Source organism: Oncorhynchus masou, chromosome 13 (genome assembly GCF_036934945.1).
Source record: "Oncorhynchus masou masou isolate Uvic2021 chromosome 13, UVic_Omas_1.1, whole genome shotgun sequence".
Taxonomy (NCBI): Eukaryota; Metazoa; Chordata; class Actinopteri; order Salmoniformes; family Salmonidae; genus Oncorhynchus; species Oncorhynchus masou.
Genome location: NC_088224.1, coordinates 87797955 through 87813081, shown reverse-complemented (window position 1 = coordinate 87813081; position 15127 = coordinate 87797955). Strand labels below are relative to the sequence as shown.

General features: G+C 48.7%; 1 protein-coding gene across 1 annotated transcript in view; it reads right to left on the bottom strand.

The window, feature by feature from the left end:
* Positions 1–15127, bottom strand: part of veph1 (ventricular zone expressed PH domain-containing 1) — a 155288-nt gene that overhangs the window by 44528 nt on the left and 95633 nt on the right. The window contains exon 12 of the mRNA XM_064982773.1: positions 2301–2418. Coding sequence (XP_064838845.1) covers positions 2301–2418 — 118 coding nt within the window. The remainder of the gene's footprint in view (positions 1–2300; positions 2419–15127) is intronic.

Genomic DNA, 15127 nt, shown 5'->3' with positions numbered 1-15127 from the left:
TATTCATCCTCTCCAGCACCATCCCAACATCAACATATGTGAAAATGGTATGTTTCCACGTTTTGTAGTGAAAAGACAGAGGAAGATAAGTGGTTCCAATGACATCTTCAACCAATCAGTGGCAATGCCTAATCACACTTGGTTAAAATCACACATTGCACACTGATGATGTAATTGGAAACACCTTTCTTTCTCCATTTTTTTTTATTCTACAAAACATACAAACGCCCCATTTTCACATATGGAGATGTGTTATATTAGACAGATGAGAACAGGTGTGTTATATTAGACATGGAGGTTGAGGTGTGCTATATTAGACAGATGAAAACCGGTGTGTTATGTTAGACAGGGAGGTTGAGGTGTGTTATATTAGACAGATGAGAACAGGTGTGTTATATTAGACATGGAGGTTGAGGTGTGCTATATTAGACAGATGAAAACCGGTGTGTTATGTTAGACAGGGAGGTTGAGGTGTGCTATATTAGACAGGGAGGTTGAGGTGTGCTATATTAGACAGGGAGGTTGAGGTGTGTTATATTAGACAGATGAAAACCGGTGTGTTATGTTAGACAGGGAGGTTGAGGTGTGCTATATTAGACAGGGAGGTTGAGGTGTGCTATATTAGACAGATGAGAACAGGTGTGTTATATTAGACAGATGAGAACAGGTGTGATATATTAGACATGGAGGTTGAGGTGTGCTATATTAGACAGATGAGAACAGGTGTGTTATATTAGACATGGAGGTTGAGGTGTACTATATTAGACAGATGAGAACAGGTGTGTTATGTTAGACAGGGAGGTTGAGGTGTGCTATATTAGACAGGGAGGTTGAGGTGTGCTATATTAGACAGATGAGAACAGGTGTGCTATATTAGACAGATGAAAACCGGTGTGTTATATTAGACATGGAGGTTGAGGTGTGCTATATTAGACAGATGAGAACAGGTGTGTTATATTAGACATGGAGGTTGAGGTGTACTATATTAGACAGATGAGAACAGGTGTGTTATATTAGACATGGAGGTTGAGGTGTGCTATATTAGACAGATGAAAACAGGTGTGTTATATTAGACAGATGAGAACAGGTGTGTTATATTAGACATGGAGGTTGAGGTGTGCTATATTAGACAGATGAGAACTGGTGTGTTATATTAGACATGGAGGTTGAGGTGTGCTATATTAGACAGATGAAAACAGGTGTGTTATATTAGACAGATGAGAACAGGTGTGTTATATTAGACAGATGAGAACAGGTGTGTTATATTAGACAGATGAGAACAGGTGTGTTATATTAGACAGATGAGAACAGGTGTGTTATATTAGACAGATGAGAACAGGTGTGTTATATTAGACAGATGAGAACAAGTGTGTTATATTAGACAGATGAGAACAGGTGTGTTATATTAGACAGGGAGGTTGAGGTGTGCTATGTTAGACAGGGAGGTTGAGGTGTGCTATGTTAGACAGGGAGGTTGAGGTGTGCTATGTTAGACAGGGAGGTTGAGGTGTGCTATGTTAGACAGATGAGAACAGGTGTGCTATGTTAGACAGGGAGGTTGAGGTGTGCTATGTTAGACAGGGAGGTTGAGGTGTGCTATATTAGACAGGGAGGTTCAGGTGTGCTATATTAGACAGGGAGGTTGAGGTGTGCTATATTAGACAGGGAGGTTGAGGTGTGCTATGTTAGACAGGGAGGTTGAGGTGTGCTATGTTAGACATGGAGGTTGAGGTGTGCTATGTTAGACATGGAGGTTGAGGTGTGTTATGTTAGACAGGGAGGTTGAGGTGTGCTATGTTAGACATGGAGGTTGAGGTGTGCTATGTTAGACATGGAGGTTGAGGTGTGCTATGTTAGACATGGAGGTTGAGGTGTGCTATGTTAGACATGGAGGTTGAGGTGTGCTATGTTAGACATGGAGGTTGAGGTGTGTTATGTTAGACAGGGAGGTTGAGGTGTGCTATGTTAGACATGGAGGTTGAAGTGTGCTATGTTAGACATGGAGGTTGAGGTGTGCTATGTTAGACAGGGAGGTTGAGGTGTGCTATGTTAGACATGGAGGTTGAGGTGTGCTATGTTAGACATGGAGGTTGAGGTGTGCTATATTAGACAGGGAGGTTGAGGTGTGCTATGTTAGACAGGGAGGTTGAGGTGTGCTATGTTAGACAGGGAGGTTGAGGTGTGTTTTATTAGACAGGGAGGTTGAGGTGTGCTATGTTAGACAGGGAGGTTGAGGTGTGTTTTATTAGACAGGGAGGTTGAGGTGTGCTATGTTAGACAGAGAGATCCAGGTGTTTTACCTGTGGCCTTCTCTGGGTTGTTGCACATGTAGCAGAGCCAGCTGCCCTCCTCTTCACTGAAGCCAAACAGGTCAAAGAAACGTACCTCCTCCAGAAGGATCTGCAGACTGTCCAGGTCCTACAGAGAGAGAGAGAGAGAGAGAGAGAGACTCAGAAAGCAAATGTCAACTGTTTGCTGGTGATCTGGTGCTTCTGTCGCCAAACAAGGAGTGCCTATAGCATCACCTAGATATTCTGCACAGGTTCTGTCAGACCTGCGCCCTGGCAGTAAATCTCAGTAAGACCAAAAAAGGTCCAGTCGCCAGGACCACAAATACAAATTATATCTAGACACTGTTGCCCTAGAGCACATAAAAAAATATAACTACATCAGACTAAACATCAGCACCACAGGTAACGTCCACAAGGCTGTGAACGAGAGACAAGGAAAGAAGGGCATTCTACACCATCAAAAATTACATAAAACTCAACTTCCAAATTAGGATCTGGCTAAAAAAAAATTAAATCAGTTACAGAACCCAGGGCCATCGAAGGTCTGGGGTCCACCCACCAACCAATAATTCACATAATGGGACAAACACCCAATTGAAACTCAGCATGAAGAATTCTGCAAAAATATACTTTGTGTGCAACGCAAAAGCCCAAATAATGCAGGCAGAGCAGTTATCAACATCCAGAAAAGAGATGTTAAATTCTACAACCACCTAAAAGGAAGTGATGCCCACACATTCCCCCCCCCCACAATGCCATCCCCTACAAAGAGACAAACCTAGAGAAGAGTCCCCTAAGCCAGCTGGTCCAGGGGCTCTGTTCACAAAAAACAAACAGGGCCCAGGACCGAAACACATTTAGACCCAAACAAATCATGAGAAAGCAAAAATATAATTATTTGACACACTGGAAAGAATCATCCAAAAACAGATAGACAAATAGAATGCTTCCTGGCCCTAAACAGAGAGTACACACCTGACCACTGTGACTGACCCAAACTTAAAGGAAGACCTGGCTCTCGTGAAAAGACAGGCTATGTGCACACTGCCCACAAAATGAAACTGAGCTGCACTTCCTAACCTCCTACCAAATGTATGACCATATTAGGAGACACATATTTCCCTCAGATTACACAGATCCACCAAAAAATGTGAAAACAAATCAAACGTTGATAAACTCCCATATCTGTTAGGTGAAATACCACAGTGTGCCATCACAGCAGCTAGATATGTGACCCATTCCCATTATTTATTTTCTCGTTCATACTTCAACTCTTTGTACATTGTTACACTGTACAAAGTCAATAATATAACATTTGAAATGTCTATATTCTTTTAAAACTTTTGTGAGTATACTTTTTACTGATTGTTTCTTTCCCTTTTGTTAATTAAATGTCTATTCCATTTGCTTTGGAAATGTAAACATGTTTCCCAAGCCAATAAAGCCCTTTGAATTGAGAAACAGAGAAAGATAGAGAGAATTAGATATTATTTATTTGACATGTCTGTCTTACTAACACTCAAAAAGATATAAGAGCAAGTACAAAGAACACAGGTAAACTAGACTGGGAACATCTGTGGGTTTGAGAGAAAGAGAGAGAAAAGGACAGAGAGAGAAAAAGAAAGAAAGACAGAGAAAAAGAAAGAGAGAGAAAGAGAGAAAGATTAGAGAGAACGAGAGAGAAAAAGAGAGCGAGAGAAAGAGAGAGAGAGACAGAGAGAAAGATAATGAAGGAGAGAAAGAGAGAAAAAGTCACACACAGAGAGCGAGAGAAAGAGATTATTTCAGTTTAATCAAGATGAATGATGACTGATGAGCATAATGGATTGTATTTTTCACTGTCTTTTCATTGTAAGACCCAAAATGCCTCAGCACCCGGCTCATCCATAACTTATACGTCAAGCATTAAAGTAGCATTTAAAACGGAGGGTTCATTTACAGTATAAAGTGAAGTATAACCCTTGGCATGTGACAGGGGTCTCCCGGGGTCTGCAATGGCGGTCTGGGTTATACACACACACACACACACACACACACACACACACACACACACACACACACACACACACACACACACACACACACACACACACACACACACACACGCACACACACACACACACACACACACACTGTGTTCCCCTATGCCTGGTAGGGTTGCAGGGATAGCTGCTAATGCTTTGCGTTGTAGTAACCAAGTCCGGGCTCCAGGCCACATAGTGAGTGTCTCAGCCGGAAACATTTGTACTCGGTCTTGATTCCAGAGAGCAGCAGAGTAAAAATATTACAATTATCAGCTTCCATTCAGTCAGCGCATAAAACCTCTTCACTAGGCCAACTCCTTTATTGAAACATGATACAGAATCTCAACAGCCTTTATATATATTATAGACATTTTAGTACAGTGGTGAACCTATAGGTCTTCAGTGGTGAACCTGTAGGTCTTCAGTGGTGAACCTGTAGGTCTTCAGTGTGTGAACCTATAGGTCTTCAGTGGTGAACCTATAGGTCTTCAGTGGTGAACCTGTAGGTCTTCAGTGGTGAACCTTTAGGTCTTCAGTGGTGAACCTGTAGGTCTTCAGTGGTGAACCTGTAGGTCTTCAATGGTGAACCTGTAGGTCTTCAGTGGTGAACCTATAGGTCTTCAGTGGTGAACCTATAGGTCTTCAGTGGTGAACCTGTAGGTCTTCAGTGGTGAACCTGTAGGTCTTCAGTGGTGAACCTGTAGGTCTTCAGTGGTGAACCTATAGGTCTTCAGTGGTGAACCTATAGGCCTACAGTGGTGAACCTGTAGGTCTTCAGTGGTGAACCTGTAGGTCTTCAGTGGTGAACCTATAGGTCTTCAGTGGTGAACCTGTAGGTCTTCAGTGGTGAACCTATAGGTCTTCAGTGGTGAACCTATAGGCCTACAGTGGTGAACCTGTAGGTCTTCAGTGTGTGAACCTGTAGGTCTTCAGTGGTGAACCTATAGGTCTTCAGTGGTGAACCTATAGGTCTTCAGTGGTGAACCTATAGGTCTTCAGTGGTGAACCTATAGGTCTTCAGTGGTGAACCTGTAGGTCTTCAGTGGTGAACCTGTAGGTCTTCAGTGGTGAACCTGTAGGTCTTCAGTGGTGAACCTGTAGGTCTTCAGTGGTGAACCTGTAGGTCTTCAGTGGTGAACCTATAGGTCTTCAGTGGTGAACCTGTAGGTCTTCAGTGGTGAACCTGTAGGTCTTCAGTGGTGAACCTATAGGTCTTCAGTGGTGAACCTATAGGTCTTCAGTGGTGAACCTGTAGGTCTTCAGTGGTGAACCTGTAGGTCTTCAGTGGTGAACCTGTAGGTCTTCAGTGGTGAACCTATAGGTCTTCAGTGGTGAACCTATAGGTCTTCAGTGGTGAACCTGTAGGTCTTCAGTGGTGAACCTGTAGGTCTTCAGTGTGTGAACCTATAGGTCTTCAGTGGTGAACCTGTAGGTCTTCAGTGGTGAACCAATAGGTCTTCAGTGGTGAACCTGTAGGTCTTCAGTGGTGAACCTGTAGGTCTTCAGTGGTGAACCTGTAGGTCTTCAGTGGTGAACCTGTAGGTCTTCAGTGGTGAACCTGTAGGTCTTCAGTGGTGAACCTGTAGGTCTTCAGTGTGTGAACCTGCAGGTCTTCAGTGTGTGAACCTGTAGGTCTTCAGTGGTGAACCTATAGGTCTTCAGTGGTGAACCTATAGGTCTTCAGTGGTGAACCTATAGGTCTTCAGTGGTGAACCTATAGGTCTTCAGTGGTGAACCTATAGGTCTTCAGTGTGTGAACCTGTAGGTCTTCAGTGTGTGAACCTGTAGGTCTTCAGTGGTGAACCTATAGGTCTTCAGTGGTGAACCTGTAGGTCTTCAGTGGTGAACCTATAGGTCTTCAGTGGTGAACCTATAGGTCTTCAGTGGTGAACCTGTAGGTCTTCAGTGGTGAACCTGCAGGTCTTCAGTGGTGAACCTATAGGTCTTCAGTGGTGAATCTGTAGGTCTTCAGTGGTGAACCTATAGGCCTACAGTGGTGAACCTATAGGTCTTCAGTGGTGAACCTGTAGGTCTTCAGTGGTGAACCTATAGACCTACAGTGGTGAACCTGTAGGTCTTCAGTGGTGAACCTATAGGTCTTCAGTGTGTGAACCTGTAGGTCTTTAGTGGTGAACTGAAGATGGGGGCTTTGGTTCGAGACACAACAGGTTGACAAAAACACAAAGAGACAGAGAGAGACAGAGAGAAAAAGAGTGTGTGCCTGCTTGTGTATGTGTTAAATTCCCCAGCAATTATATATATGTCAATGTGTGATGCATGACTGACTTCTTAGATCCAGTCATCTATCTATAACTGTGCTTCCCCTACTCTCTGTCAGACTCAGCCCCTGGAGAGTCACCTCAGCTTACCCCACTCCCTGTCAGACTCAGCCCCTGGAGAGTCACCTCAGCTTACCCCACTCTCTGTCAGACTCAGCCCTGGGAGAGTCACCTCAGCTTACCCCACTCTCTGTCAGACTCAGCCCCGGGAGAGTCACCTCAGCTTACCCCACTCTCTGTCAGACTCAGCCCTGGAGAGTCACCTCAGCTAACCCCACTCTCTGTCAGACTCAGCCCTGGAGAGTCACCTCAGCTAACCCCACTCCCTGTCAGACTCAGCCCCGGGAGAGTCACCTCAGCTTACCCTACTCTCTGTCAGACTCAGCCCCGGGAGAGTCACCTCAGCTTACCCCACTCTCTGTCAGACTCAGCCCCGGGAGAGTCACCTCAGCTTACCCTACTCTCTGTCAGACTCAGCCCCTGGAGAGTCACCTCAGCTTACCCCACTCCCTGTCAGACTCAGCCCCTGGAGAGTCACCTCAGCTTACCCCACTCTCTGTCAGACTCAGCCCCGGGAGAGTCACCTCAGCTTACCCTACTCTCTGTCAGACTCAGCCCTGGAGAGTCACCTCAGCTTACCCCACTACCTGTCAGACTCAGCCCCTGGAGAGTCACCTCAGCTTACCCCACTCCCTGTCAGACTCAGCCCTGGGAGAGTCACCTCAGCTTACCCCACTCTCTGTCAGACTCAGCCCCTGGGAGAGTCACCTCAGCTTACCCCACTCCCTGTCAGACTCAGCCCTGGGAGAGTCACCTCAGCTTACCCTACTCTCTGTCAGACTCAGCCCCGGGAGAGTCACCTCAGCTTACCCCACTCTCTGTCAGACTCAGCCCCGGGAGAGTCACCTCAGCTTACCCCACTCTCTGTCAGACTCAGCCCTGGAGAGTCACCTCAGCTAACCCCACTCTCTGTCAGACTCAGCCCTGGAGAGTCACCTCAGCTAACCCCACTCCCTGTCAGACTCAGCCCCGGGAGAGTCACCTCAGCTTACCCCACTACCTGTCAGACTCAGCCCCGGGAGAGTCACCTCAGCTTACCCTACTCCCTGTCAGACTCAGCCCTGGGAGAGTAAAAAAAAACAAATCACCTTTATTTAACCAGGTAGGCTAGCTGAGAACAAGTTCTCATTTACAACTGCGACTTGGCCAAGATAAAGCCAAGCAGCGCGACAAAAAAGCAGAGTTACACATGGAATAAACTAATGTACAGTCAATAACACAATAGAAAAATCTATACAGTGTATGCAAATAGAGTAAGGAGGTATGGCAATAAATAGGCCAATAGTAGCGAAGTAATTACAAATGAGCAAATTAACACTGGAGTGATAGATGTGAAGATGATGATGAGCAAGTAGAAATACTGGTGTGCAAAAAAAGCAAAGAAAAGTAAATAAAAACAATAAGGGGATGAGGTAGGTAGTTGGATGGGCTTTTTACAGATGGGCTGTGTACAGCTGCAGCGATCAGTTAGCTGCTCAGATAGCTGATGCTTAACGTTAGTGAGGGAGATATAAGTCTCCAACTTCAGTGATTTTTGCAATTAATTCCAGTCATTGACAGCAGAGAACTGGAAGGAAAGGCAGCCAAAGGAGGTGTTGGGTTTGGGGGTGACCAGTGAGATAAACCTGCTGGAGCGCGTGCTACGGGTGGGTGTTGTTATGGTGACCAGTGAGTTGAGATAAGGCAGATCTTTACCTAGCATAGACTTATGGATGACCTGGAGCCAGTGGGTTTGACGACGAATATGTAGCGAGGGCCAGCTGACAAGAGCATACCAGATGTATACAGAAGGGTGTCGTCTGTGTAGAGGTGGATCAAGGAATCAACCGCACCAAGCGCCACAAGAATTGAACCCTATTGTACCCCCATAGAGAGTTATCTAGAGGAAAAAGAAAAGCACACCTATTTAGACGAGGTGCTGGCTAGCGGAAAACTTGATAATAAAAGAGTGCCGCACACTCTAAGACCTCAGATGCAAAAATGTAATGTCCAACGTTTCGACAGGCAAGCTGTCTTCATCTAGGTATAATCACAAACACTGCAGGGTGACTCGTTTACACACACAGGTGTCTGTAATCATGGCGTGGCTGAGGTGCATCCGTGACCAGCTCGGAAACCGGATTGCACAGCGGAGAAGGTACGGTGGGATTCGAAATGGTCAGTGATCTGTTTGTTAACTTGGCTTTCGAAGACTTTAGAAAGGCAGGACAGGATGGATATAGGTCTGTAACATTTTGGGTCTAGAGTGTCTCCCCCTTTGAAGAGGGGGATTAGGAATCTCAGACGATACAGAAGAGAGGTTGAACAGACTAGTAATAGGGGTTGCAACAATGGTGGCGGATAATTTTAGAAAGAGAAGGTCCAGATTGTCTAGCCCAGTTGATTTGTACGGGTCCAGGTTTTGCAGCTCTTTCAGAACATCTGCTATCTGGATTTGAGTGAAGGAGAAGCTGGGGAGGCTTGTTTGCCGGGGTTGGGGTAGCCAGGAGCAAAGCATGGCCAGCCGTAGCGAAATGCTTATTGAAATTCTCGATTATTGTGGATTTATCGGTGGTGAGATTGTTTCCTAGCCTCAGTGCAGTGGGCAGCTGGGAGGAGGTGCTCTTATTCACAGTGTCCCAGAACTTTTTGGAGTTAGAGCTACAGGATGCACATTTCTGTTTGAAAAAGCTAGCCTTTGCTTTCCTAACTCACTGTGTGTATTGGTTCCTGACTTCCCTGAAAAGTTGCAGATTTCTGGGCGTGGTAGAATAGATTCAGGGCATAATGTACAGACAGGGGTATGGTAGGGTGCGGGTACAGTGGAGGTAAACCTAGGCATTGAGTGACGATAAGAGAGGTTGCATCTCTGGAGGAACTAGTTATGCTAGGTAAGGTCACTGCATGTGTGGGAGGTGGGACAAAAGAGCTATCTGAGGCATGTTGAGTGGGACTAGGGGCTCCGCAGTAAAATAAAACAATGATAACTACCCTAAACAACAGTATACAAGGCATATTGACATTAGAGAGAGACATAAAGCGAGGAATAAAGCAATCACAGGTGTTGATTGGGAGAGCTAGCTAAGACAACAGCTAATCAGCTAAGACAACAACAACAGGTAAAATGGCGATGAATGGGCAGAGAGGGTCCGTTAATTACACACAGGACCAGAGTTCGAGGCTGGGCCCGACAGAAAAACAAAATAAACAAAAATGGAGTGCCGTGATTAATAAACAGTGCAGCAGGCAACAGCTATGTAGCCAGGTGATCATAGGGTCCAGTGAACAGCAATAGATGAAACAGGGAGCCATTAGGTAGTCTTTACTATGCTAGCCAGCGGGGAACACGTTCCTAAAGTTAGCGAGCCAGGCCTAGTAGAAGCGTCTTCCCTGACGTCCAACAAAGGCCCGTTGAGGGCACATCGGATGGAGTTACGTCGGCAGACCAGTCGTGATGGATCGGCAGGGCTCCGTGTCGACAAAGGGTCCAGGCCAATGCGCCTGGCTCGAGGCTAACTGGTGCTAGCTTCGGGACAAGGGCGTTAGCCACTATAGCCACTCGGTAGCAGCTATCTAGCTGCGATGACCTGATGCAAAGGTCAAGAGCTTACAGCAGGAATCCTGTGATGTAGTGGCTTCTAGTCATGTTAGTGAAGAGTCCGGGAGGCATCAGCTGTGTAGCCGAGTGAACACAGGGTCCACTGAGCAGGCCAGGAGATGGGACTGGCTCAAGGCTAGCTTCCGGGCTGGGCCAATCGGTAGCAGCTAGCTAGCTACGATGATCTGGAGTAATGGTCCAGAGCTTACGTCAGGAATCTGGTGATGTAGTGGAGAAAAGCAGTCCGGTATGCTCAGGGTTGATATCGCTCTGTGCACTGGTATTATCCAGGCTAAAAGCGTCTGGGTTCTGAGCTAAAGGTAAAGGTCGCTAGCAATGGCTAACAATGACTAAATAGCTAGTAGCTAATTAGCTGGTGAGCTTCTGATGGAGGTTCTAGCTATAAGGTCTAAAAATAGCAGGTCCGTATCACATTGGGTGAGGTGGGTTGCCGGAAGGTATATTTAATTTTAAAATGGAAAAAGAGATTGAAAAATATTGAAATAGATACAAAAAAGGGACAATGACAAACACAATGACAAACACGTCTGCACTGCTACACAATCTTGGATATTCACCTCAGCTTCCCTCCTCCCTGTCAGACTGAGCTCCAGGGGAGTTACCTCAGCTTCCCCCCTCCCTGTCAGACTGAGCTCCAGGGGAGTCACCTCAGCTTCCCTCCTCCCTGTCAGACTGAGCTCCAGGGGAGTCACCTCAGCTTCCCCCCTCCCTGTCAGACTGAGCTCCAGGGGAGTCACCTCAGCTTCCCTCCTCCCTGTCAGACTGAGCTCCAGGGGAGTCACCTCAGCTTCCCTCCTCCCTGTCAGACTGAGCTCCAGGGGAGTTACCTCAGCTTCCCTCCTCCCTGTCAGACTGAGCTCCAGAGGAGTCACCTCAGCTTCCCCCCTCCCTGTCAGACTGAGCTCCAGGGGAGTCACGTCAGCTTCCCTCCTCCCTGTCAGACTGAGCTCCAGAGGAGTCACCTCAGCTTCCCTCCTCCCTGTCAGACTGAGCTCCAGGGGAGTCACCTCAGCTTCCCTCCTCCCTGTCAGACTGAGCTCCAGGGGAGTCACCTCAGGTGAGCCCACACAAGGTCAAAGGTCACTATACCATGACTCAGGGATATGTCGCAGCAGGCAAAAGTTCCATCCATCCCAGCTCCTGCCCAATCAGCGCTGTTCTGCTGACTCATCCCACAGAGAAAGACTAATGAGTTATGACACATCAGACAACATGTCTACACCTCCACACACACACACACACACACACACACACACACACACACACACACACACACACACACACACACACACACACACACACACACACACACACACACACACACACACACTTTCTACGCTTTAAAATGGGGCAATACAAATACAGAGAAGGAAACCTTGGGTTGGGAAATAAGGGAAAATCATCCAAAATAACCTATTGTGACCGGCCAGAAACAAATATGTCAACACAATCACCACCACCAATCCCAAAACCCCAAGCACAACGGTGCCAGGACTGCCACAGGGCAACGTCCTGAATTTCCTGGAAGTGATCTGGGCGTGTAATTAACACCACAAATGTCAAATTTGACGGATGAGGACAACGACGTATGACACACACACACACACACATCTTTGCACAATCACAAGTGGGAAGGTGGTTTTGACAGAGTTTCAGAAACAATAGCTAGATTATGTGGCAGAGTCTGAATAGCACCTACTGTATCTATTTAAACATCTAGTAACCCCTGTGTGTGTCTCTCTGTATGCTCTGTCACTGCCAGAATTAAATTCTTCTAATGTTTTCAAGATGCAGAAGAGATTTCACCAAGACCTCCTGCAACTGTCCCCATTTTGGTAAACTTCAGGAGAGGGAGAGGGAGAGAGAGCGTGGGAGAGAGAGAGGGAGAGAGACAGAGAGAGGGAGAGGGAGGGAGAGAGAGGGAGAAAGAGGGGAGAGGGAGAAGGAGGGGAAAGGGAGCTGGAGAGAGAGAGAAGGAGAGGGAGGGAGGGGGATAGAGGGAGAAAAGAGAGAGGGTAAAATAGTAGGTGCAGGGGGGTAGAAAAGTACTGTATTTTAAAGAGGTATTATAAACACACCACAGAAATAACCTACTAATAGCCTACTCTTCCAGGTGGAAATGATTGTGGCCTCTCTTTCAGTCTCTTATTTTTCTCCATCCCTCTTTCCTCTCTGTTATGGTTTAGAGTGATGCCCTCTCCTGGAGCCGGTTGAATTACGATCCTGTGTGTCTGTTCCATGGAAAACACTATTGAGAAACAAAGAAATCTGCTGATGCTTCGCTCTGGTGAGAACTACCCCCAGCAGTTCATTTGAACACACACACAGACACACACACAGAGCCAAGGAGGTTTTGCTCCTTGTGATGGTCGTAAGAGTAATTTATAGGAGAGCAGCTATGCTGGGCTCAGCCAGGCTGCGTCATAAACTGGTAACATTCCATTACACACACACACACACACACACACACACACACACACACACACACACACACACACACACACACACACACACACACACACACACACGAAACGAGCCAGGCTGTGCAGTAATAAACTGGTCGGTCTCTATTTTAAACACATTACAGGTGAGAGGGACTGGGGTGATGACATTTGAAACTGGCTCTGACGGAGAAAACAGGTCTCATATGTCAACCCTTACCCTCTCGTAATCTCTTACCCTATACCTCCTCCCTCCCTCAGTCTCTCTACCTCCTCCCTCCCTCAGTCTCTCTACCTCCTCCCCCCCTCAGTCTCTCTCTACCTCCTCCCCCCCTCAGTCTCTCTCTACCCCCTCCCTCCCTCCCTCAGTCTCTCTACCTCCCCCCCTCAGTCTCTCTACCTCCTCCCTCCCTCAGTCTCTCTCCTTCTCCTCCCTCCCTCAGTCTCTCTCTACCTCCTCCCTCCCTCAGTCTCTCTCTACCTCCTCCGTCCCTGAGTCTCTCTACTCCAATGTCATTCTTACTTTACCACTGCCTCGCTCGTCTCCTGTCCCCTCTGTCTCCTGTCCCCTCTGTCTCCTCTCCTCTCCCCTCTGTCTCCTGTCCCCTCTCCCCTTTGTCTCCAGCCCCCCTGTCTTCTGTACCTCTCCCCCTCTCCCCTCTGTCTCCTCTCCCCTCTGTCTCCTGTCCCCTCTGTCTCCTCTCCTCTCCCCTCTGTCTCCTGTCCCCTCTCCTCTCCCATCTGTCTCCTGTCCCCTCTCCTCTCCCCTCTGTCTCCTGTCCCCTCTCCCCTTTGTCTCCAGCCCCCCTGTCTTCTGTACCCCTCCCCCTCTCCCCTCTGTCTCCTCTCCTCTCTGTCTCTCCTCTACCCTCCGTCTCCTCTCCTCTCCCCTCCGTCTCCTGTCCCCTCTGTCTCCTCTCCCCTCACCCAGCCCCCACCATCTTCTGTACCCTCTCCCCCCCTGTCCCCCATCCCCTGTCCCCCCCTGTCTCCTCTCCCCTCTGTCTCTCCTCTACCCTCCGTCTCCTCTCCTCTCCCCTCCGTCTCCTGTCCACTCTGTCTCCTCTCCCCTCACACAGCCCCCACCATCTTCTGTACCCTCTCCCCCCCTGTCTCCCATCCCCTCTCCCCCTCTGTCTCCTGTCCCCTCTGACTCCTCTCCCCTCTGTCTCTAGCCCCCTCTCCTCCTCTATCTCCTCTCCTCTCAGTCTCCAGCCCCCACCATCTTCTGTATCCTCTCCCCCTCTGTCTCCCATCCCCTCTCCCCCTCTGTCTCCTCTCCCATCTGTATAATACCTCCTCTTCCCCTCTGTCTCCCATCCCCTCTACCCCTCTGTCTCCCATCCCCTCTCCCCCTCTGCCTCCCATCCCTTCTCCCCCTCTGTCTCCTCTCCCATCTGTATCATGTCCCCTCTCCCCCTCTGTCTCCTCTCCCCCTCTGTCTCCTCTCCCCCTCCTACTCCTGTACTCTCTCCCCCTCTGTCTCTTGTCCCTTCTCCCCCTCTGTCTCTTGTCCCTTCTCCCACTCTGTCTCTTGTCCCTTCTCCCCCTCTGTCTCTTGTCCCTTCTCCCCCTCCGACTCCTGTACTCTCTCCCCCTCTGTCTCTTGTCCCTTCTCCCCCTCTGTCTCTTGTCCCTTCTCCCCCTCTTTCTCTTGTCCCTTCTCCCCCTCTGACTCCCCTCCTACTCCTGTACTCTCTCCCCCTCTGTCTCTTGTCCCTTCTCCCCCTCTGTCTCCTCTCCCCCTCTTACTCCTGTACTCTCTCCCCCTCTGTCTCTTGTCCTCTCTCCCCTCGGTCTCCTGCCCCTGTCTACTCCTCTCCCCCCCTGTCTCTTGTACCCTCTCCCCCTCTGTCTCCTGTCCCTGCTCTCCTAGATGTAAGCCTTAGTCTTCCCTTCCCCTGTGTACTGTGTTCTCATAAAGAGCTTGCCTCTCTTAGACTTTTTCCTATAAGCAGGAAGTTGATTAGCAGAGTAATAAAGCCTCAGTCAGACCCATGTGTTTCTTACTGCAGGGGATCAGAGGGCCAGGGGATCAGAGGGCCAGGGGATCAGCGGGCCAGGGGATCAGCGGGCCAGGGGATCAGAGGGCCAGGGGATCAGAGGGCCAGGGGATCAGCGGGCCAGAGGGCCAGGGGATCAGAGGGCCAGGGGATCAGCGGACCAGAGGGCCAAGGGATCAGAGGGCCAGGGGATCAGCGGATCAGGGGACCAGAGGGCCAGGGGATCAGAGGGCCAGGGGATCAGAGGGCCAGGGGATCAGCGGACCAAAGGGCCAGGGGATCAGAGGGCCAGGGGATCAGCGGACCAGAGGATCAGAGGGCCAGGGGATCAGCGGGCCAGGGGATCAGAGGGCCAGGGGATCAGGGGGCCAGGGGATCAGGGGGCCAGGGGATCAGCGGATCAGGGGACCAGAGGATCAGGGGACCAGCGG